The sequence below is a fragment of the Dermacentor andersoni genome, chromosome 1 (assembly GCF_023375885.2).
Source record: "Dermacentor andersoni chromosome 1, qqDerAnde1_hic_scaffold, whole genome shotgun sequence".
Lineage (NCBI taxonomy): Eukaryota > Metazoa > Arthropoda > Arachnida > Ixodida > Ixodidae > Dermacentor > Dermacentor andersoni.
Genome location: NC_092814.1, coordinates 150539716 through 150564340, shown reverse-complemented (window position 1 = coordinate 150564340; position 24625 = coordinate 150539716). Strand labels below are relative to the sequence as shown.

Genomic DNA, 24625 nt, shown 5'->3' with positions numbered 1-24625 from the left:
AAAAAAAAAAAAAAAGAAACATTGATCTGTGCTATGCGCTTCAACGACATGGGAGCCATGCCAAGGCATTTACGGTGCAAATTTAAACTGCATGAAGAAGTTAGAGGAGACACAATAAATTAACAAAGTGCTGCGGGGGTCATTAAAACACTTAGTAAACGAGCGAAATAATATTAAAATGTATCCTGTAAGCACGGGAATGAAGGCCTCGGACTAAACTTCGCAAACCTTCCAGTTTACGTACGAGCCGACGTTAAAGCAGTGAGAATTTATTTATGAAATCGTAAATATTGAATTCAGCGCGTTAATGAGAGCGCGGCGGCGGCGTAAAAGCACGAGACATCGCGTAAGCCGCGCGTGTCCTTGGAACGACATAGTGTCCAGAGGGTGTGGCGCGTAACGGTCTCCTCTGGAGCGAAAGCGGCACAATTTCGCTGGTTTTTCACGAATGGTCCTTTAAACGTCGCATAGGTCTGATAACAGGGCTCAAAACTGATGTACGTCCGCAGTAAATGAGTTAAGGCAATCAGTCACTGGAGTTTCGGGCTTTCTTTCACCAGTTTTATACCGGCATGATTAATTTCGATGAATAATCTCCAGCATGTCAGGGAGAAAACACCAAGAACTACTAAAGCTTGAGCAAGCAAAACGAAGTTACTCCGTCAAGAAACTGCAAAACATAAGCAAGTTACAGGAACTCTCAGCTGGCCCCCCAAGTTGCGGCTTCGCTTCTCTTACTTCGCTCCATAAGCTGACCGTTACGCAATGCGGCAGTACGATCGATGTCACCTAAGTCTTTTCGGACACGTTGCAAGGACCCTATAAACAGGGAAGCCAAGGAGACACAACAGCGCTGACTTCGCTCCGAACCTACAAGCTTGCGCCTTTAACGCCATGATGACATAACGCGCCAGTTTTTCTACTGTGCCTGGCTTCCTACGTTCCTACGCTGAAGACGGTAAGGAGTTTCGCTTCACGCGACTCCTAGCCCAAGAACGGACCGTTCTATAAAGATTCTGGGAACCCGACCACGCAGCTCATGTATACGGAGATAGCCATTAGAACGCTAGAAGGCTTTTTGAAAGCAACTCGCTTCCACTAACGCATTTAATGCGTTCATCAACGTCCATATCCATATGCGTACGCACTGATCCTTTCTTCCTTCCCCACGTGCAAAGTAGCCAACTAGGCGTGACACTGGTCAAACGCCCCGGTCTTTCCTTCTTTATCTCGCTCTTTTCATTTTTTTTTTTTACAGCTATACCTATTGAATTTTTTTTTTCTTATCTGTTGACGTGCCCCTACTCCCATTTGTGGGCTATTGATCACGCCCCGGATCTGTTCGAGATATAGCTGTTCAAGCACGAAACACCACGCACACACAAGCGAATAGATGCTTGTTCTTGTTTATCTGTCGCATGTAGGTGCGAGTAGTTTCGCACCCCATCTGTTACGGCACGAAGCACCAACTCGCCGGACAATTTTTGCAACGAGCTAGCTACTTTCGAAAAGCTCGGCAACTGTTTAAAGTATGCGTTGTATGAAGCTTCATCGACGTTCGATAATTTCGCAAAACACAACTGCGCCAACAAAAAATTCTAGTGTGACAGTATTTCTTTATTTAACTTGAGATCGCCGTTACCACAATGTTCGGATCTCTGTTCGATATTATAAGCAGTACTGTCGCCGTAAACGTGGTTCAAAAAGGGTGCTATAACGGGCGACTCCAACGTAATCGCTCCCAGAAGCGATTAAACAGAAGCGAGTGAACGCGTCCATCTCTAAATGCGACTATATAGCAGTGAACTTTGGTAAGGCACACCGACAATACGACGCAAGTGCAATGTTTGACGCCAGCTTAGAAAAAGAAAGTGCTGATCCCACGCACTGTGGGAATCGATATTATGCGAAACATTTTTGCAGGTATTTGACTATCCAGCGTTGACTATCCAGCAACCCATTACCAGATGAACCAATGTGTCTGTGTAAATTTAGTAGTTATGTGTGTGGGTCCCCATCGCACGTGCGTGTGACAACAGCAGCTCGACGACGACCAAGTCGAAGGCGATCGTAAGGTAGCGAAGGTATTTCTACGCCGGCCGTTCGACGCGAGCTTACGACGTGACGATTGTTGGGTAGTGGACGAGCAAAAGCGAGAGAAACACGGATTGTGACGTGATCAGCAACTACGTGTTATACGATCGTACGTACCTTTGGCTATGTCATGTGGTGCACGTTAAAAGGATAGTGGCATTTGTATTCAGGCGAAGAATTGCTAAAACATGAATAACTAGGGCGATATTGAAGTTTGTACAACGTCGCACTTTCTGCGCCGCGTAAACTGCTACTCGAAGCGCCAGCTCTCACAGGGAAAGAATACGAGCAAAAGGCACGTGGCACACGCGCCGAGTGTTTCAAAGAGGTGGCTGACTTTGGAACGCGAGAAGTGCGCGTGCTATAATGAGTGAACTCGCTTATACGATAATGAAGAAAAGAAAGAAATAGTGGTGAAGTGGTAAGAGCACCTGGCTGCTGTGCCCTTCAAGAGAGGTTCGATTGCACCATCTGTGACACATTATTTTCTTCTTATTAAAGCGAGTCGAGACAGTAAACAACCTACCTGCCGCAAAGTGCCAAGAATGAGGCAAAGAATGTTTCGCATTAAAAACGATAAACGGCCAGAAAAGCAGGATTTCGATGCACTCGTCAACATCAGGAGCTGTTACTCAAAATCGCCATAGCAACAGGGTAGCTATAGCGATAAGTGATAGCAATGAGCCATTAAAGAAATAGTCGTTACAAAAACAAAGCGGCCGAACAGCTACAGCCATTAACGGGTAGCGCCGATGTTATGCTTTAGTGTCCCTCAACAGCGGTCTGTTTTTTTTTTCTTCTCTTTCTCTCACACTCTGCCTGGCTCCCCACATCTCTGCTCCTTTACACATTTGCAGGCACAGTCTCCTTTTTCGATTTTTTCTAGCCGCGAGGGCAAAATTGACGCGCCGTCGTGAGACAAGAACAAGAAATGAGTAATCCGTTAGGATGACGCAGATGCAATGCTGCTGGAAGACGCGAGCGTAGCTGTTGCACAATCTGACGCGCCACGAAGGTGCACTTTTCCGTCGCCTCAGCGCACTTACATTCTTCTTTAGCGTCCTGTGCCAAGTCTACTTAGACGTCGAGGCAACAGAAAGTCGGAGTATCAATTGCACCTGGCCATTGTATCCAACTTAATGCTTTTAAAGAGCTCGCATCAGCATTGGCGCACGGATAAAGAATGCGGACTGAACATTCCACAATCTTACTGATGCAGTATTGAAACAGCGGAGAATGAAAAGTAAGTACTATATAAAAAAATATAACATGAATTGCAAGATAGACTTGGATTTTTTTTTTTTTTTTTGTCAGTGCGCGTGCGAATTGTACAAATTTTGATGACATAAGAGAAGGAGTAACGTCGAGCACTCAAGCAGCTTTCACTGCTCTTGTTGTACGAGACATACAACGTGCATCATCATCTATATACTGACGCTTCGACCACGGTGACTGGGTCTGCAGGATTGGGGATCTTTCCTGGAAAAACCTCCCCCATAAAGATTCGACTACCTCACCAGACTACATCGACTGCCGCGGAACTCGCTGCTATTCGTTGTGCACTTAGCGTAATTTCTGATGAACTGCCCAAGAAACGGAGCGTGTTCAGTGACTCCAATGCTGCTCTTCATTGTTTGGTTTCTACCTTACGCCGCAGACCCCATGAACAACTAGTTCTAGAAATCAGACTGCTGCTTCACCACCTCGTCGAGCAAGGACGCGACACCACGTTACAGTGGATTCCAAGCCATTGTGACATAATGGGCAATGAACATGTCGATGAAGCAGCACTATCTGAATATGAGGAGTGCTCGCAAGACTCCATTCCATTCTCAAGATCAGACGCAGCAATGAAAATTCGTGTGCTTGGAAATGAAGCCATAAGATCTTTATGGAACGCACCAAGCTTGAAGCACACACGTCTGCACCGACTGGACCCGTCCCTTCGACTTCGACCCCCCTCTGGTCTCTCTCGACTCGAGACAGCAGTACTTTGCCGACTGTGGCTTGGTGTCGCCTACACAAGATCTTTCGCCTACCGAGTCGCTATGGACGAGAGCGCAGCTTACAGTCACTGCCGGCGGCGACGAGGCTATGGAACACGTGCTTTGCCACTGTCCTCAATACAGCGCGCACCGGCTGCCACTAGCGGCCGTGTTGGCACGCCTTGACGACAGGTCACTTTCAGAACAGACAGTCTTGGAATGCCGACATGAACTGTCATCGCACCAAAAGTCGGTCAAGGCTCTGTTGACATTTTTACATGGCGGTGACCTATTTTAAAGACTATAATGATCCCATGCCGTCCCCCCCCCCCTTTTTTTCCCACGCCTTTCTTTTTGTCCCCGCTCTTCCTTCCGTCTTTACTTCCCCTTCCCCTTCCCCTAGTGCAGGGTAGCAAACCGGAGGCTTTAACTCTGGTTAACCTCCCTGCCTTTCTCTCATTTGGATCTCTCTCTCTCTCTTTTTCTCAAGATCTTGAAATTGTATAGAAATGTGGTAAACATTAAAGTGCGTGTTCTAACCAGCGTCCAGGGCGACAGCGCAATTCTTAGCCATTTATTCGTGCAGCATTTGACTGCTTCGAGAGATGCTTCATGTTTCTGCATACCGTCTTTGTGCCGCATGCTCCATAGTGTCATTGTCAACGAATCTTGTGGACCTCGGGAGCTTGTCAAGCTACGGAGTTCTTTCCCGAGGTCCACTGCTCTTTGAAGCAGGAAATAAATGAAATAAAATAAGAAAAGTCGCATTTACGCGCGAAGGGCGAAGCACGGACAGCGATATCAAAATATTATGTGGTTACATGATGTAGGTTCGTAGATTTATGTGCAGTATAATTTGCCGCAAACATTTGCTTGTTAGCTAAACACTCGCCCAACTGCACCCACAAACAGAGTTCGCTCAAAGACCGTCATCACGCTGGCGTTATCAGGAGCGCCGGCAGCGGCGAGCGCACGTGCGTGTCCCAAAACGAAAGTGTTACCGGCACCTTCACCATTTACCACCATCCCTCCAACACTTGGAGCGCGGGAACACAGCGTTCATTAAGTTTCCTTAGCGCGCATCAAGGGACCAGCCTTCTCGACAAGTCCTCGCATGCGTCCACGCATGATCGCCCTGGCCCACCGAAGCAGATCACATGATTTCCAACAGTCGATGCGCGGGCAGCGCATGCGCTCCGCTACGCGGGTCCAGCATGGCCGCGCATGCGCCGTCGCACACGGAACAGCATGGAAGTGGTGGTGGCCCCAAGGAGGTTAAAGAAAAACTTTTTCGTTAACCTCCAACGTTTGTTTTTAAGGCGAAAACCTTAAATGGCTCGTTGCAATGGCTCAAACCCGAAAAAAGCGGCGTTTAGTCCAGTGATGCAAAAATTATCATCATCAGGAATGGCCCATACCCGCGCAAGCAAGCAAAGATGGAACGGCTGAATATGAATGAAGATACGAAAGAAAGGACGAAGGAAAGAACGTAAGAAGGAATGAAAGAAAGAACGAACGAAAGAACAAAGAGAAACAGAGCAAAGAAAGAAAGAACGAAAGAAAGAGGCAACGAAACAAAGAACGAGAGAACCTTTAGGTAGTGCATTAGGTGCCCGCATGTGTCGTTGAGGAGGTCGACCTACAGCCCTATACGTGTACTTCACACTGCGGTTCGTCATGTCTCGCAAGAAGGCTGACCCCTCCGATCGTATAACTTAACGCATTACCGGGTGTGCAGCAGGCTCTCGCTTTCACGCGTTACAGGAGTGTGACATGCTGCCGAGCTTTCGTCCATGTCCGGCGTTATAATATTCTTGTAACTTGCAATAGCCTTGCACGCTTCTCGTGTACCCTCATAGAGCAAGCATGGCATTCACCGTCTTCGCGCTTGGCTCATTTAAGTTTTTCAGCAGACATACGCCTAACAAACAGGCTCCAGTGATATATCATCCTGGTACATGCATTCAAATATAAACATCCTCCAACGTGTCATTAAAATGTAATTCAACAACACACTTGTGTCAAGCTGCAGTACGAAGCCACTGCAGTTATTGTACTACCGCTTAATAGTTTCTTAGCAGCAATGATTCGAAATACCGCTAGTGACACTTGGTTACTTCCAAGGCAGCGGTAGCACGAACTCGAATGTTTGGGACCGTATATTGAAGCGGTAGCGAGAACTCAAGTGCTTCGGGACCTTGCATCTTAGTGCACCGGCTATATCATTCACTCCATGTCACAAAAGGGGGCGGCTTCGCATGTTCCGCGATCTTTCAGCACTATTCAGCAAAACGGTCAGACACGACCACGGACATGAGAAGCCAGTTATTTTCGTAACCTGACACCACGAGGAAATAGCTTGAGCAACTGAGTTTATGTAATACCTCAAATGGCGCTCACCTCATCCGCTGCACAGTGTCTTCACTGCTGGTTTAGTTGTCTGTGTACTATAATCGCCGAAGAGGGTACAGTATGAAAATCGATAAAGAACACGAGCAACAAACTGCACGAGATTTTACAGCCGCGAGATACTATCGACATTATCGACACAACAGTGATCCCAGCACGAGCGCAGCAAGGAGACATACGGCACACAACTAATTTTGACGCATACGTTGGCCTCCGCCAGAGGTGTCAAACGCACGCCTCGCTGTCACCCTTCACTGGCCAGAGGGCGCTGCGACTGTCTCAGGTCGCTAGCGCAGCTGCTGACGCCAGTGACTTGGACATCGACGAATACTTTGCACAAAAGAGACGCGTATAGTTTGCCCAGCCAGCGATCGGCGTCGAACGTGGCAGTGCTCGCGCTACCGCGTTCGAGCGCCGTCCGCGTGCCCAGCTTCATTCAGGGCACTGCTGGCTCGAGCCATGGCGCAGAACGTTCACTGATGCGTTTTAATGTCAAAGCAACATCTAGGCTATGAAAGACGCAGCGATGGAAAGCGTCTTGCATGACGTCTTGCCAGAAAGCCGTGTCCCCCGCCCGAGAGGCCGAGCGCGTGCTGTGGCGCGGTTGTCTATATATATATATATATATATTTAGACTTGAGGGAAAGCTTCGTTAACAAACGATAGCACAGCAATCAGCACTCGAATATAATTATAACCCTAATAATAATATATATATATATGGCTGTCAGGATGGAAGCCTCCCGCGTACGTCCCTTTATTGCCACCGGGGAGCGGTCTGCAAAAATGCGACGATGCCGCTCGCCAGTGGTGCACAAAGTTATCTGACCTTGAAGAAGATGCTGGAGCTCCTGGAATCGGACGCGATGCCTCGTGCCTCCGGACGTGGACGCAAACGCTCCCTCGGGCTCCTGGACGATCCTATCGAGAGCAAGCGAAATACGACCCGGCCGACCATCCATTTCAACGGTGCTCCGCTAGGCGGCCTCGCACTCGTGCTTTTCGTCGTCGTGGCGGACCATACATTCCGTCTCCGGCGTGTATCGTGCCTTTGTTTTCGCCCTCTTGGCTCGTCAGCGAGTGTCTTGTTTCGTCTTAACTTTGTGAATATACACTCAAATGCCACTCGTGTCCTTCTCGTCCTGGCTGAACGCTGCGCAAGAAAAACGGGAGAGAGGAAGAAAAAGAAGAGCTGCACGAGCAATACAGGAAGAACATGTGCTGCACTTAGTTGCCTTTTACCACTTTGTCGTCCATGACAGCGGGATACTCTTATTGTTCTTTCTGTTTACCAAGTGGCACTACCGCAACTAAGGTGAAATTCGCAAAAGTATGCATACCTGCGCTGCTAGTTAAAACGAGCACCTCTAGGACTACCCTTAGTGACACTTGGCAGCTAAAAAAGTGAGTGAGTGAGTGAGTGAGTGAGTGAGTGAGTGAGTGAGTGAGTGAGTGAGTGAGTGAGTGAGCGCATTTGACTTATTTACGAGTTTTCAGAGCTGTGTGCGTCGCTTCATCTTTCACGCTTGACGTCCGGAAGCACTATAGTATACAGACCTGTGACTGTCTGCAGTTTTTATTAAAAGTAGTATTTTTCTTCTGTGACCTTACTATACATACCGCGTCTGAGACATCTGCGACTGTCACAGTAAGAAAATACAGATTAGAAACATTACTATAAAAGAAAGACTAATGTGCAACAACGCTTATAGGCGACGCTAATATAGCAAGGCGCAGATTAAAGTGCGCATACCGAGACACGTCACTCCGTTATTTCTAGGCAACCTCACATTCCCCTTTCTCTCTCCCCTTTCTCACGCAGCCGGATTCGTGCTCACGTCCTATACTTCTCTAAATGTAGAATTACGAACTTCTGGCACCCCAATCGCTCAATATTATCCACTGGCAACGAGCCAGCACCCGCAAGACAAAGACACGGAGGGGTATTCTGTAATAGGCCACCCAGTGGACCGTCCATTTTGGCCGCTTCTGATGTTCTGATTGGATGGAGCTGTGCGAGCGAGGAGGATACGAGCGGCTCCAGCCAATCAGCGGTGGTTGAAATGGGCAATCTACTAGGTGGACTCCTACAGAATAACCCCCGCGGTCAATACGTGGCAGATATCCTGATAATCTGTCGCGGTATTAGGGTCTACGGCGTTGCGCTGCTCGACTCGAGGTAGTGGGTTCGTTTCCGGCAGCGGCGGCTGCATTTCGATGGAGGCGATATGCAGACACTCATGTGCTTAAATTTAAGTATGCGTTAAAGAAATCCACGTGGTCGAAATTAAACGGGAGTCCCCCGCTACAGCGTGCCTCATAATTAGACCGTGATTTTGGCGCGTACAATTCTAGCATTTTTTATTTCTTAGTTTTTTTTTTTTCATATCCTGCTACGCCGCAATAAAAATACTGTTGTACTGCCCTCATTTGTGCCGGTTTGCTAAGCTCAGGTCAGTATTTTTGCAGGCTATCTTTTTCCATAAACACGTAACTTAGCCTGCAAAATTTACTAGATTTTCAATGACAAACGTCTGATCCAGTCGTCTTGCGCCAATCTGCAAGGTACTACAGCTGTTTTTTTGTCAGAAATTGTGAACCACTCTAAGTAACGCTACTTTCATAAGCCCAAAGCTAATTCATCAAGCCGACAATCCTAAAATCCCACTGGATCGAATCTGTGCCGCTTGAATCACAAGATTAACCATCGCTCACGTGAAATTTCCAGCTGTCAATCGTGGACTGAGCTGCGAGATTATGGTAGCTATGAACACACAGAAGAAAACGCTCAGTGATATTTTGCAGATGGTCGCTACTACACGCTACTAAAACGTTAACTATTTCATATTTAGAACTCCGTATTTCTCTTGCAAGCGAAACGTGAGGTTTAATTTTCGTGCATGAGAGAGAGAAAGAACGTTTCCTTTGCGCTCGTGCCTTACGCACAGCGTAAGGCACAATCATCCACTACTTATGTAACACGCGAGTTACATGAACGTTGGTACTGAGGTTGAAGAAAAAAGCGCTATATGTTTTAATGCACTACCTAGGAGCTGGACACTCTCGCCAAACAAAACAAAACAAGACAACCACGCGCGCATGTACGTACGTGGTTGCAGAAAGTAATCGGCTTGGAAACTTGGGCAATGTAATTTTTTTTTTAACACAACGACACTTACGCATGTAAAAAAACTTAAAAAATTTTTTTCAGGGTGTCTCGTTTTAGGATGACTTATCTTGGAATACAGTCTAAAAGCTAACAAATTTACAGCGCAGAGCGGTTGGTTGTATATATATCTGAATTTGTTCCCGTTCGGTGAAAAAGAAGGTTTTATATAATTTCATTTCTTTTTATTCCAAGCTGACATACTCTACGTATATTAGTATGGGGTTCTACAACCAAAAAGAGTTACCAAGAATTTGTTGTACTGTAGAAAAATGTGTTCAGGTTTTACGAAAGTTATAACAGTAAACCTGAAAACCTTCCGACGCATGGTCTGCTTATAAAACATTTAAATCTACCAGCAACTGAAGCTTATTATTACAAGATGTTGTTGTTCACAATGCTGCTTACGTAAAACATATGGAAGAGGGCTTTTCACGTGCTTATATTCCGGTGAAAGGCAATCTTGTGTACGGCCGTAAGATATCGAGTGTTCAAAATTAAGCTTTATGGTTTCCTTAAAATTAGGCACCGGGAGGCACGCGAAGACCATCTGTGCCAAAAAGTTATGTGGCCAGGGAGACACAAAGTGAGATGATAATTATTGCTGTCAGCAACCCAACTAACTAAAATTGAATAATTAATTTTTTGTTGACTGAAGTAAGTGGGTATGTTTGTATTGAAAAGTTGAGGCTGTCGTGTTTCCACACAGTATCAGCTGGAAGAATTCTAGCGTGTCTGTGCTCCGAGATATCCGGCTCCAAATTTTAGTTGTCGTTCGCATGATTACGCATGCAAGAGAGTGAGGATCGGCGCAAAGCTCTTCCCCGATGTGACGCGGCTGTTGCGTGCGCCGTTTAGTCTGACAACGGGAGGAGGCATAGGCAAAGATGGTAACTTTTCCCCTTCCCCTCTCGGCTGGCGAAATCAAGATATGACAGCGCAGTGGGCCGTGCAGTTGTTGCTCTTGATTTCAATAAAACGGTACTTGGAAATCAGCAGTCACTTTATTTGCGTAGCCCAGGCAAGGGCCATGCCCGCCCGTCTAGCCACCATTACGCACGCGCGGTGCCCTCCGGCTTCTCCGCTCGCGCCATTATCTCAGCACGGCAGCTGCCGCCATCCTTACAGGCTGTGTGGTCGCGTGTTACGACAGCGGTTCCGGCTTCTTCAATTTTTTTATGTCGCTTCCGAGAGGGGAAGGGGAACAGTCATCATCTTTGCCTATGCCTCCGCCCTGTTGTCAGACTAAACGGCGCACGCAACAGCCGCGTCACATCGGGGAGGAGCTTTGCGCCGATCCTCAATCTCTTGCATGCGTAATCATGCGAACGACAACTAAAATTTGGAGCCGGATATCTCGGAGCACAGACACGCTAGAAGAATTCTTCCACTGATACCGTGTAGAAACACGACTGCCTCTAACTTTTCAATACAAACATACCCAATTACTGCAGTAAACAAAAAACTTAATTATTCAATTTTAGTTAATTTGGCTGCTGACAGCGATAATTGTCATATCACTTTGTGTCCCCCTGGCCACATAACTTATTGGCACAGGTGGTCGTCGCGTGCCTCCGGGTGCCTAATTTTAAGAAAACCATAAAGCTTAATTTTGAACACCCTGTATATTACGGCCATCAGGACACGGGCTGTGGTATTCCTGATCTGTTAAATATAGCATTAGAAGAACATAACACTTCGACGTCAATTGCTTTAAAAAAATGTATTTATTATATAGGGAACAAAAATCTCCACTACATAATAATCACTTCTCAACTTTTCTTGACTTACATTTAGGTAAATTATGAGCATCCAAGTACACATAAATGCATGTAACACGTACTTTACCTGTTTTTACGTGTGCATCATGCGTCACGACCAGTGTATTGCGCATTTTCTACTGTAGAAAGCATTAGTGCATTGTGTTGCGTGTATTGTATGTACTGTGTAAGGTATTAATGTATTGTATGCACATCAAGGCACACGGTGTCCTATGCTAAAAAAAAATCTGCAATTTAGGCTGTATTGTACAGGGAACAAGTGCCTCTACCCGGCTTTATGGCCTTTAGCTCATGTCCCTCTTCCTGTGAGGAAGGAAATGCCACCCGCCGTGGTTGCTCAGTGGCTATGGTGTTGGGCTGCTGAGCACGAGGTCGCGGGATCGAATCCCGGCCACGGCGGCCGCATTTCGATGGGGGCGAAATGCGAAAACACCCGTGTACTTAGATTTAGGTGCACGTTAAAGAACCCCAGGTGGTCCAAATTTCCGGAATCCCCCACTACGGCGTGCCTCATAATCAGAAAGTGGTTTTGGCATGTAAAACCCCACAATTTAATTTTTTTTAAGGAAATGCCAATAAGCTGTAATATTACCTTCATATAGTCTGAGCTGTGCCAGCTGCAATGTTTGATACTCTTACTAAGCATGGCGTGCTCTAGAAAACAACGTATTTATCATCAAAGGGACATAAAGAATATTTATGAAATTTTTTTTGTGTAAGTAGTTATGATATTGATATTGATATGGTATTATAGATGATATGGTAGAATTTTGATATTTCAAGCAGAACAGAGTATATGTTTCATTCAGGAAATCCATGCATACTTCCTCAAAAAGTGTCACTTGCGACCGCGGTCACTATTTGTTACAGGCACGTTTTAGAGAACTTTGTCTTTTCAGGAAAAAAAAAAAAAAATGCACAAGAACGTTTTTTTTTTTTTCATTTTCGAGGCTAAATCGTACCTCGTAAAGAAAAGACATGATGGAAGCTCCTTATAGAAGCTTTCAGCTAATATTTAAAATGCAAACCGCGTTGTCGTCTTCACTAGAGCGCATTCAGAAAGAGGGCGGTAATATATATCGGTAAGAAGATTCAGAACGAGTGGTTGCTCATTGGAAAAGTCGCGAGGGTAACGGCCCGAGGGTCTACTGCACTCCCAGTTCGCAAAGAAACCGATATAACTGGTTGATTCATGACGTTCAACGTCCCAAACCAACGCTGGGGCTATTGCAGGACCCCATAAAGTGGAGGTCTCTAGTTTAATTTTGACCACTCGGGAGTCCTTTAAGGTACTACACCTAAATCTAGGTACACGAGCTTTTTTTGTGAGTTTCGCCTCCATCGATATGCACCCGCCGTCGGCTGGGTATCCAACCCGTAACCTCGTCCTCAGTAACAGAAAACTGAAATGAGCACACCGGCAGCGCAAATCGCACTGCCAACAATTAAGGCTGCCTTATCACGGCGCTTCGGAATGTTCTCCACGATTTCGTCACGATACGCGCCACGCTTGAGAGCACGGAAATCGCGGCACGAAAGCGGGCATGGGCGCTATAACGTAAAACTATTCCAAACTTTTCTATTCCAATTCCGATCTTTTGACCGCGATTGGTCAAAAGATTTTTCGGAGAATCCCACTTCACCTGTCTGACACGCGACGTCACGAAAACCGCGATAGCTCCCCATCTGATATGACGTGTACACCCTGATAATGCATAATTTGACCGAACAAAACAAATATAGTCATTTCTGATTCGACGCCTTTTTGCCATTAGCCCTCGGCTATTGGTCAAAAGTTTTCGGGCTGCACCCACTTCACCTGCCTCTCACGCGACGTCCCAAAACCGCAAAAACTTACCGCGTCAAAGTGACGCGTACGCGATAAAGATGCATTAATATGCCGAACAACACTGAATGTTCTTCTGAATAGCCGCAGGCTGCCCCGTTCCGAAAGGAATAAAAGATGGCTGCCGCCGATCGCTCCAACACTGGCTACTCGCCCCTGTCGGAAAGCATGGGTTTATTTGCGTGGCCGTGTAACGTTTTCGAGAAGTTTTGGCACGTTTACGACCTCGTTCTGCCAACTCTTCTTTGCTGAGGATCCGTTTTAGCGTCAGTCTTAAGGTTCCGTTGAATGCCGCCGCGATTGTCGACGAGCCACCGCAAGCTAAGTAAAAGAAAGCGGACCAATCGCAGACGCCGGCACCACCCTCTTCATCCGGTTATCGATATTCAGTGCAGTGGCTCGGTCCCATCGTATCCCTCTCCACTTGAGCATGCTCCTCGCCTCTTGTGAGCCAATTAGATAAGACAAGCCGCTCAGTGCAGGTAACGTTATTCGCTTTTCAAGCAAACAAAGGTGACATCCTATGAACGAGGGGAGCATTTGATTGGTCTGTTCAGACAACCCTGCGGGTCACCACCCGATGCTTGCGTCGGCGGTTACGCAATTTGACGTCAGGAGATTGGAATAAAAACATATTGGTATAGGCTTACGTTATACGGCCCATGTAGCGTGCTTTTCTTTCCTTTTTTTTTAAATGTATATTTCGCGGGCTTTCCTATGACGAAAGGAAATGATCGCGTAACATGTGAGAGGTTAGAAGCTGCTGAATTATATATGTTTCGTAGAACGTTGTACAACTTTCCAATCGGAAGTTATGCCCTAAAGTTGATACTTAATTAACATTGACTAATTATTTTTATTTAAGCGGAATGTAAAAAAAAAAGAACATCGCGTGACTTGCTCCTTACAATAGGCAACGACATGCATTCGGTCGTGTCCCCGTGGAATGTTTTGGTATATATTTAAACCATAGCTAAAGTTGGCTAGGGCACCCTGCATGCCCTTTTTTATAGGAGCGCCAAACGTGTCGTAGAAACACATTTGTAGTTACGCGCTGTCAAACCTTGCAAAACAGCAGTGTGTGTGAATACAACATTTTTTTTCTCCTCGTTGACTACGATTCATCTAAAGATCAGCATTCTTTTTTACGAGCGCAAGTAAGTGTGGTTCGGTTTATAGTAGACTTCAAGTAACGACGCGTAAAAAATAATAAATAAATAAATAAAAGAAGACGCCGACCAGCCGCCTTTCATTAGACCTTGACTGAAATTAGCAGCCTTCGGGCAGCCGTATCGTGCGAAGAAAACCGAGCCTGCAGCGGCAGCGATGCCTGCAGCCCTATCCGCAGCCGCCTTCCTAGTCGAGTCTTAATCCCGACAGGTGGGCGTGAGGGAAAGAGAATGACCACCCAGTCGCGCAAGCTTCCGGCAGTGCCCCCGACAGATGGAGGTGGCAGCTGCGGTAACGAGCGAGGCCTGTCGCATGACCGAACCCGACAGCGCCCTCGGAACCGGACGCGCCCTTTGAACCCGCACACCAAACGGGCCTTGCCGGCAAACAAACAGTCCATTTCGCTCATATTACTATGCATCGCAGGTTTGCCAAAGCTCTACTTCGCAATTTGCGCGTTTAGCAGAATCCCTACTTTTTCCGTTTGCCCGTCGGACATGTCCCGCGGTTGAGCGACACGAAGGGCACTTCGGGAACGAGCCGAATGCGCACTTATTTTGTCAACATTATAGGAAACCAATATATTTTTAATACATGAGAGTGCCTACGCGTGGGATAACTGTATCGAATATCTAGCCTATCAGGGCCTTCTCTAACCAACCTGTTTATTCGTCAACTCATTTTTCTGCATGTTCATCACGGAGTAAAGGTTCGCAAGAATTCGCGGGCACTAAATTTCGCGCACTGGAAAAAGGACCGGCTGTGTATTCGGGTACTAGTACGAGTAATTTGTCCAACTCATCACCAATATGCCGCAAACTACTGGCTATATAGTTAGCGGGATAATTATCCAAAACTGCGCTAATTAGGAGCCCAAAGGATATTAGGTCGTTTACAGTGTTTGTCGAAACAGCTACCGCACGGCTCAATTGCAGAACCACACCGGAGTTAGGGGCACGAATCTGTAGAGATTGGTTTTCTTCACTTGTTAAGACACGTAGTATATATTCGCGGTCAAATTATCCGAGGCTGTAAAGAAAAGTGTGCGACGTCGCCACAGAGAAGAAATGAGCACGTGTGTTTCTGCGTTTGTATTACAAATCACGACCTTCCCTTTCTTCACGTGCTTATACATCGACCCAAAGTACGCGCTGCCTGCGGTTCTATAGCTATAGCACGAGCCGTTGGATAATGTGTAAAACGCGATGCACGTTCCTCGCTGGCGTTGTACTCTCAGAAGCTGGCAGTTCGTGCGTCAAGGCGAAGAAATCGTACATTTCGGATGCCGGTCCCGCGAGCGGCACAGAGTCCAGTAGGCTATGCGAGACTTCCGTACAAGCGAACGGCTATACGTGAAATAATACAACATCGCAGCCAGTGTTAATCTATGCAAATAGCTAATTCCATTCTTTGCGTTTTGGGATTACGCTGGTACCACGCGTGGAAATCGAACGAGAAGCGCCGCAAATTATAACTCGAACGGCGGCGCTTAGCGCGTCTTCAACGATTCGCGTGGGCAGCTAACAGGCTGGGCCCGATGATGGCTCGATCAACGGCGCGCGAGAAGGCGCACACGCTCGCCGCAGCTGCTGCCCGAGTGCTTTCCGCGGCTCCGCGCAAGCATCGGACGCGCTCGGCGAAACAAAAGGCCACGCAACAGCAGCAGACGATCGGGGGGCGATAAAGGAAACTACTACGGCGTGATTACTACTCACTCGCTCGGGCTCCTCCGCTGTACGAAGTGTAGCAGGCAAGCCGAGAATGTAACTGGCCAAGGAGGGGAAATTTACGACCGCTTGCAGACACCGTCGTCGCCGTGTGGCGGCCAAAAGAAGAGCAAGGAAGAACGAAGCAAAACAAAAGGAGAAACTGCACGGCGCGCTTCCGGCGCCGGATCCGAGACCGCGGTGCTGCGTGGGGAGAAGCGCGCGCGGAGTTTGCGGCGTCAGAGCGCGTGCTCGAGCGGCTATAAGGTTCCGCCGCCGAGGAGGCAATACGGGCAGACGACGCGAGTTTCCACGGTGTGCGGAATAAAAAAGCAAAGGGAAAGAAAAATAAGTCGGCCTGCACCGATCGGCCGCGGAGATGTCGCGAAAAGGAAAATAAAAATACGCGCGCGTGCGGCATGAGTGGCGCGCGAGAAGAGCAAACGGAAAACAGACGGGGACATATTCAGCGGAACACAGCTGTGTTGCAACAATGAAAGAGAAGGGGATAGCGTGGTGCTGGTGGAGAGGGATGCAGCGCGGTCAGGGACGAGTGGGGCGAGAGGTGCAGCTGCGCACCGACAAGAGCTCACAGGTGCACCAACCAAGCACGCCGTCTGCTTCGGCTCCGTTGTTTTTTTTGTTTTCATCATGCTGGGCAAGCTGTTGCCGGCTGCTTCCACGGCACTTAGCTGCGCACGAGTGCGAAGTAGTTCGCTTACTGCGGCGGCCAGTCGACACCCACCCGTTTAGTTTTTCAGCTATAGCGTAGTACCTAGAGACCTCTGGAACCTTCATATAACCACTGTATGATGGCTTCTTGCGTTCCATTCCATCTCCTCGCTTCCTACAAAGCTCTAGAAATAGGGAAACTAAAGGAACCACGATTTTACTTCGAAAGTCGGTATGACTATGTTGTATAGCACAGAACGTGGTATATAGGGGTGGTACACACTAGAGCATTAAATTCACGTACGACGGGCGCCAAAAAAAAAAGTGAGTTTCCCAGTGGCGTATTCATGCAAAGTTGATATATTTATTTATTTATTTATTTATTTATTTATTTATTTATTTATTTAAGATACTTTCAGGGCCCGAAGGCATTACAGAAAGGAGTGGGTGAACATAACAAAACATTTGTGCAATATACAAAGACAGATTCAACGTGGCGTTTCATGAATGCTGGTATTGAAGGTGTCGGTATTCAGGATGGCTGCAACGGTGGCGGGAAGGTGGTTCCAATCTTTGCTTGTGCTAGGGATGAATGCATTACTACAAAGTTTAGTACGTGAAGACGGCACACCAACTTTGAAACTATGGTCAGAGCGAGATGATATGTATGACGGTTGGGTGATAAGCTGTTCTTTCAACAAAGGGTTGTGGTGGTAGATTTTATGGAATAGCGAAAGGCGGAAGCATCTACGACGGAAAGAAAGTTCTGGCAAGTTAAGTGTTCTCTTCATTGAGGTAACGCTAGCATGTCGGGAGTAGTTTGATAAGATGAAACGCGCTGCACGATTTTGAATGGCTTCTATGCTGTTTATGAGTGTAATGTTAGCCGGGTCCCAAATGGCGCATGCGTATTCTAGTTTGGAGCGAACTAATGTTTTGTAGAGAGTTAGTTTCAGTGACGATGGTGCGGATGAGAAGTTTCGGCGCAAATAGCCCAACATGCGATTGGCATTGCTACATATGATGTCGACATGCATGTGCCAGGAAAGGTTGCTGGTGATGTTTAGTCCAAGGTATTTGTACGACGAGACGACTGAGAGAGGGCTATTGTTCAGGAAATATGTATGCAGATTAGTAGTATTAGTACGCTGTGATACCCGCATGCATTTACATTTGCTTAAGTTAAGCTTCATAGACCACTTGTTACACCATAACAGAACGTTATTAATGTCGTCTTGGAGTTTACGAGAATCATTGAGGTCAGTAATTTTATGATATATAACGCAGTCATCAGCAAAAAGTCTAATAGTTGAAAATTTCACACAGGAAGCAAGATCATTAATATAGATTAGAAAAACTAGAGGACCGAGAACCGACCCTTGCGGCACGCCTGACGTTACCGCGAGGGGCGCAGACGACGAATTGTTAGCGATTACGTATTGTGTTCTATCAGCAAGAAAGTTTTTAATCCAGTCCAGTACTAGCGGGTCAGTGTTAAGAAGACTAAGTTTATAGATTAGTAGGTTATGGGATACGGTATCGAAGGCTTTAGCAAAATCGATAAAGATGCAATCGGTGTCAAATCCTAAGTTGGTGTTAGAAAAGAGGTCGTTAGTAAAGCAAGCTAGTTGCGTTTCGCAGGAGAAGGATTTCCTAAAGCCATGCTGACTGTTGTTAAAAAAGGAGTTCGTCTCAAGAAAATCAACTATGTGGGAATATATTATGTGCTCCAGAATCTTACAGGGAATGCTGGTTAGTGATATGGGACGGTAGTTTTCGGGACAATGTGTGTTACCTGATTTGTGAACAGGAACCACCTTCCCCACCTTCCAGTCGCTTGGTAGTGATGAGCAGTGTAATGATTGTTGGAATATCCTAGAAAGAATAATTGATGAATACAGTTCAGTACACTTTAATATTTTTGAATTAATTTCATCTGAACCCGCCGACGAAGATATTTTCAAATTACCGATTAGTTTTCTAATGCCCACCCAGTCTATAAGAATTGAATCCATAGGGGTATCATAAACTGTCGTTGGAGGCGGCAAAAGCATAGGTGCAGCGTCATGAAAAAAGGAAGCAAAGATATTATTAAAAATTGTGCAACACTGATCACTTTGAACAGGGGTGTTAGACTGGGACAATTGTATTGCGGCTGGTGTATTACCATGAACAACATTCCAGAATTTACGTGGGTTGACATGTAAGTATGATGGTAATGTAATGTTGAAAAATGTTTGCTTAGCTTGGGAAATAGCGCTACAATATTCATCGTTGATGCGGTGATATTCGGACCAACGAATCGGATTGTTAGAGTTTATTGCGGAACGAAATAACCGTTTTTTCTTGTTCCGAAGACGGCGCAAGGCGGCCGTAAACCAAGGCGACTGGGGATTACAGTGTACTTTTCGTTGCGGAACATATTTTCGAATTAGGAATAACAGTTTGCATTTATAAAGGGTCCAGTTTTCTTCAAGTGTTCGTTGGTCGAAATCGGGCATCACTGCATCCATAACATGCTCCATTTCTTGCGTAATTGCGGGAATATCAGCTTTGGAATAATCGCGAATTGTCTTAACCTTCTTTGTGTAAGAAAAGCGTGTTTTTAAATCAAACTGCAGCAATGAATGATCACTTATCCCAGGAAGATAAGTTAAGGAGGAAACTAAGTCGGGGGTAGTAGTCAGCACTAGGTCAAGTGTGTTAGAAGATGTTGGAGTGACTCGGGTTGGTCTGTGGACCAGCTGTGTTAAGTTGAAGTCAAAGCACAAATTTAAGAATTCAATTGACTCGGCTGAAGTACGTTTAAAATTAACACAGTCAGTCTCCCATACTATATCTGGAAAATTAAAGTCCCCCAAAATAAATAACGGAGAGTTGGGAAACCTAACAATCAATTTGTTAAGGACATCATGGAAATCTGCAGAGAATGTAGAGGACGAATTTGGTGGTCTATAACATGCACAGAATATAAAGGGACGGTCTGAAATGCTGACGCGCACACAGACTAATTCTAGGGGTGATGTAGTGTCAATAACAGATGAATTTAGGTTATCTTTGATGGCAATCAAAACGCCCCCTCCTGACCGGACATCGCGGTCACACCTGTAGATATTATAAGTACTTTCGCAGTCGAATATTTCACTGTTCTTTATTTTTGCGGTAAGCCAAGTTTCAGTAAGGACAATGACGTCAGCGGAGCAAGAATCGATAGTTGAAGATAAAGCTGTTCGCTTGTTGGAAACGCTACGCACATTATTGAAAAGAACAGACACGCTATTTTGACAAGGTCGACTCGAAGATAGCTATGCAGAATGAGAGGAAGGATTTATAGGACCTGTGGCATCGTTATTTACTTCAGCGGCGAAATCTATATATGGGAGCCTCAGCTTGTTTACATCAACACCAGCAGAGCATGCAGCTGTCAATTTTAGGAAGCATAAGAAAACCGTTTTTTTTTTTCGTTGCATTCCGTAGCCAATGCATCGGGCTGAGCGCAAACTCGGGGCAAAATAATAATAATACTGTCGCAGCACTGCGCGACTGAGGCAGAGAAAGAAGTAGAGTGTGCACGCGTGTTCTCGAGGTACTCTGCGCTGGCTCGGCCTAAACTGTAGCTTCCCTCTCGGACCTCGTTTCACCTTGTAAATAAACATCATTCGTAACAATACTATTAAAAAAATTAAATAAATGTTCAATGGCGCTGCGAAGACCGGTGGTTAGGGCGGAGTTAATGTATGTTAGCGCTGCAATATGCCGTTTCTTGCTCGGCCGTGTACCGTAGAGCGCTGGTTTAAACCACCCCGCAAGGCACTGAAGTTGCTCAAGTTTCGCTTCGGTTGCGTTAAATTTGGCAGCTATCATCAACACCGCCATAAAGGAGCGCCGACTCTTCCATGCCCGACTTAACACACGATAGTCCGCGGCTTGCAGAATGCGCAGTAACACTTGCTTTTAGAGATGCTTGTTTACAGATGCCTGGCTGTAACGGCACTGTTGGCGTCAAACATTGCGTCGAAGTTTCCATTCCGACGGATGACTTGGCAATATTAATAAAGCCAACGACAGAAGGCACTCTCATCACGCAGCGCATCAGACTCGGAAACACTCGCTGTGTGAAGCTCGTGTTTGAGGGAGACAGCCTTTCCTCTCACGCTAAAGTTGTCCACGTCCGCCGTCCGGTTCAACCATACATATCGAAGTCCATACAGTGTCACAAGTGCTTCAAGACTGGCCGCGTAAAAAGCGTCTGTGTGAAAAATATTGTGTGTCCGCGGCGTGCTAAATCCTATAAATTCACAAGACGCCTGCCACGCGACCGTCCTAAAGTGCCCTAATTGGCGTGCTTCCAACTAAGTCTCATCGAAGTACTGCCCGCGTTTGCTGAAGGAATTCACGGTTCTAAAACGTATGGTGCGAGATCATTCAACACAATGGGAAGGAGGAAGCAGGAATAGACGGATAGACAGGAAGGTTAGCCAGTTATCAGACCATCTGGCTACACTGTGCTGGGAAAAGGGGTAAAGGGGAATAAAGATAATAGAAAAGAGATATTACAAAAAAAGGGAAAGAAGCACAAAAAAGAAATGGGAAAAAGAAAAGCAGAATACGGCACTGCTTAAAGTCTGGGAGCTGCTCCTATAGTTAGGTGGCGACGGTCATCATCATCATCATCAGCCTAGTTACGCTCACTGCAGGGCAAAGGCCTCTCCCATACTTCTCCAACTACCCCGGTCATGTACTAATTGTGGCCATGTTGTCCCTGCAAACGTCTTAATGTCATCCGCCCACCTAACTTTCTGCTGCCCTCTACTACGCTTCCCTTCCCTTGGAATCCAGTCCGTAACCCTTAATGACCATCGGTTATCTTCCCTCCTCATTACATGTCCGGCCCATGCCTATTTCTTTTTCTTGATTTCAACTAAGATGTCATTTACCCGCGTTTGTTCCCTCACCCAATCTGCTCTTTTCTTATCCCTTAACGTTACACCTATCATTCTTCTTTCCATGGCTCGTTGCGTCGTCCTCAATTTCAGCAGAACCCTTTTCGTAAGCCTCCAGGTTTCTGCCCCGTAGGTGAGTACTGGTAAGACACAGCTGTTATACACTTTCCTCTTGAGGGATAGTGGCAACCTGCTGTTCATGATTTGAGAATGCCTGCCAAACGCACCCCAGCCCATTCTTATTCTGGTTATTTCACGAGGCCATACTAAACTCACTTGAGGCTGTTGGAGTTGGTGGCCGGATGTATCAATGGATTCGGGACTATTTGACTGAGAGGCGTTTTTTCTTACAGACCGAAGACGGCCCAACTTCAGACCATTCCATCTGCCGTGGTGTGCCGCAGGGTGGAGTGTTGAGCCCTATTTTGTTCAACCTCGTCCTGGTAGGACTAGCGGATTACCTACCGCAGACAGTACATGTCTCAATATACGCCGACGACATTTGCATCTGGGCCTCTGCGGTGACTCACCCTCAGCTAAGAGCCAGGCTTCAGCGGGCGGCAACCATGACGGCTTCTTATCTCCGAGAGCAAGGCCTCAGTGTGTCTACTGAAAAGTGCGCATTACTTGGTTTTACGCGGAAACAAATGTCATCGTATCCTGTTACGATCAATGGTCAAGCTGTACTCTATGTTAAGACGCATTGCTTTCTGGGCGTCATCATTGACCGCAACCTCTCGTGGAGCCCTCACTGCGTCTATCTGAAGAAGAAGCTAGTCGCCATTGCTCAGGTCTTCCGATTTCTATGCGGGAAAAACTGGGGTACACCAGTCCATTCTATGTTGCAGCTGTACAGGGCTTTGTTTCTCGGACTCCTTCGTTACAGCCTACCAGTATTGTCAAATGCATGCAAGACGAACTTTCGCGCCTTGGAGAGCATACAAGGTCAAGCCCTACGCACGTGTTTAGGGCTGCCTAGGTGCCCCTCAACAGCAGCGACAATCGCCATCGCAGGAGACCATACAATCCAGACACATGTAGCTGTCGACTCTCTCAGAGCGCACATTCGCCATCTGTCAAGGATCCCCGACCATCATTTGGCCTTCCTACCAGCCGAGAGACCTCAAGCGACCTTTTCACGAGTTATTAGCGCTCATCATGAGTACATACCGGCATCATTTACACCGGCGGCGAAGCCTTCCTCTCCCCTGTGGTGCCTGCGACAGCCTCAAGTGAATTTTGCTATTCCTGGAATCACAAAAAAATCCAATCATCCATCGCCGGCTCTGAAGCAACTTACGCTCACATTACTGCACCAGACGTATCATGACCGCATACATATATATACCGATGGTTCCACCTCACCTACCAGCTCAACTGCCGCATTCGTCGTTCCAGCCAAGAACGTTACAGTTAAATTCAAATTGTCGCCCACGACTACATCTACATCGGCAGAACTTGCAGCTCTCCATGCCGCTATGATGTACATCACCGAAGAGGCTACAGAGAAATGGGTCGTATTTTGTGACTCAAAGGCAGCCCTTCACAGCATCAAGTCCGCATTACGTCACAGAACCTACGAGCAAATGACATCTGAAATCAGGGAACTGCACCACCATGCTCTGGAAAGTGGACACCACATTATATTTCAGTGGATTCCTGCTCACTGTGGCATCGTCGGCAACAACCTAGCTGACAAGGCTGCCCGGTGTGCCCACGAAGATACCAAGACGCGTCCAACACCTTTGGCGAGGTCGGACGCTGCCAGAGAACTTCGCCAACTTGCGCGTAAGAAATCCCAAGATCTCTGGATTTCAAGTGGCCTAAATTGCAGATTACGTAAACTGGACCCCACGCTACGGCTACAACTGCCATCTAGCCTTCCCCGCGGCGAAGCAACCTTGTTGTGTCGCTTGTGGCTGGGAGTGGCGTTCACGAACGCATACTCCTACCGTATGGGAATGGCCGAGAGCCCGATGTGCGACTCCTGTGGGTGCGAGGAGACCATCGAGCACCTATTGTGTACCTGCCCTCGCTACGATGTCCAACGCCTCTCTCTGCGGGCAACTTTACGCAGACTGGACTCGAGATGTTTCACCGAGTCAAGGATACTCGGACCGTGGCCACACCCGTCACTGGCTCGAAAAGCGATTCGTGCACTAGTGCGGTACTTGAAGTGCACGGGCTTAACAGACCGTTTATAGTGTCCTTGCGTATGGTGTCGCTCCCACACGTACTCAGTGCTTCCTCTCTCCCTTTCTTCCTCTTTCTATTCCCCTTTCCCCCACCCCCAGTGTAGGGTAGCGAACCGGATGCTGTTCTGGTTGACCTCCCTGCCTTTCCTACCCTTGTTTTTTCTCTCTCTCAGTCTCATGATCCGGATCCGTGGTCACTACCTGCCCTAAGTACATGTATTCCCTTACCACTTCCAGCGCCTCGCTACCTATCGTAAACTGCTGTTCTCTTCCGAGACTGTTAAACATTACTTTAGTTTTCTGTAGATTAATTTTCAGAACCACCCTTCTGCTTTGCCTCTCCAGGTCAGTGAGCATGCATTGCAATTGGTCCCCTGAGTTACTAAGCAAGGCAATATCATCAGCGAATCGCAAGTTGCTAAGGTATTCTCCATCAACTTTTATCCCCAATTCTTCCCACTACAGGTCTCTGAATACCTCCTGTAAACATGCTGTGAATAGCATTGGAGATATCGTATCTCCCTATCTGACGCCTTTCTTTATTGGGATTTTGTTGCTTTCTTTGTGGAGGATTACGGTGGCTGTGGAACCGCTATAGATAGCTTCCAGTATCTTTACATATGGCTCATCTACACCCCGATTCCGTAGTGCCTTCATG

The 24625-nt window shown here is 46.8% G+C and overlaps 1 protein-coding gene across 1 annotated transcript in view; it reads right to left on the bottom strand.

Annotated features, from left to right (window-relative positions):
• The window catches only part of kcc (solute carrier family 12 member kcc), a 526743-nt gene extending 508902 nt beyond the window's left edge, over positions 1–17841 (bottom strand). Inside the window, exons 1-2 of the mRNA XM_050194347.3 lie at positions 16167–17841; positions 7318–7641 (exon numbers count right to left, since the gene is read on the bottom strand). Coding sequence (XP_050050304.1) covers positions 7318–7450 — 133 coding nt within the window. The 5' untranslated portion in view covers positions 7451–7641; positions 16167–17841. The remainder of the gene's footprint in view (positions 1–7317; positions 7642–16166) is intronic.
• Between the last annotated feature and the right edge of the window lie 6784 nt (positions 17842–24625).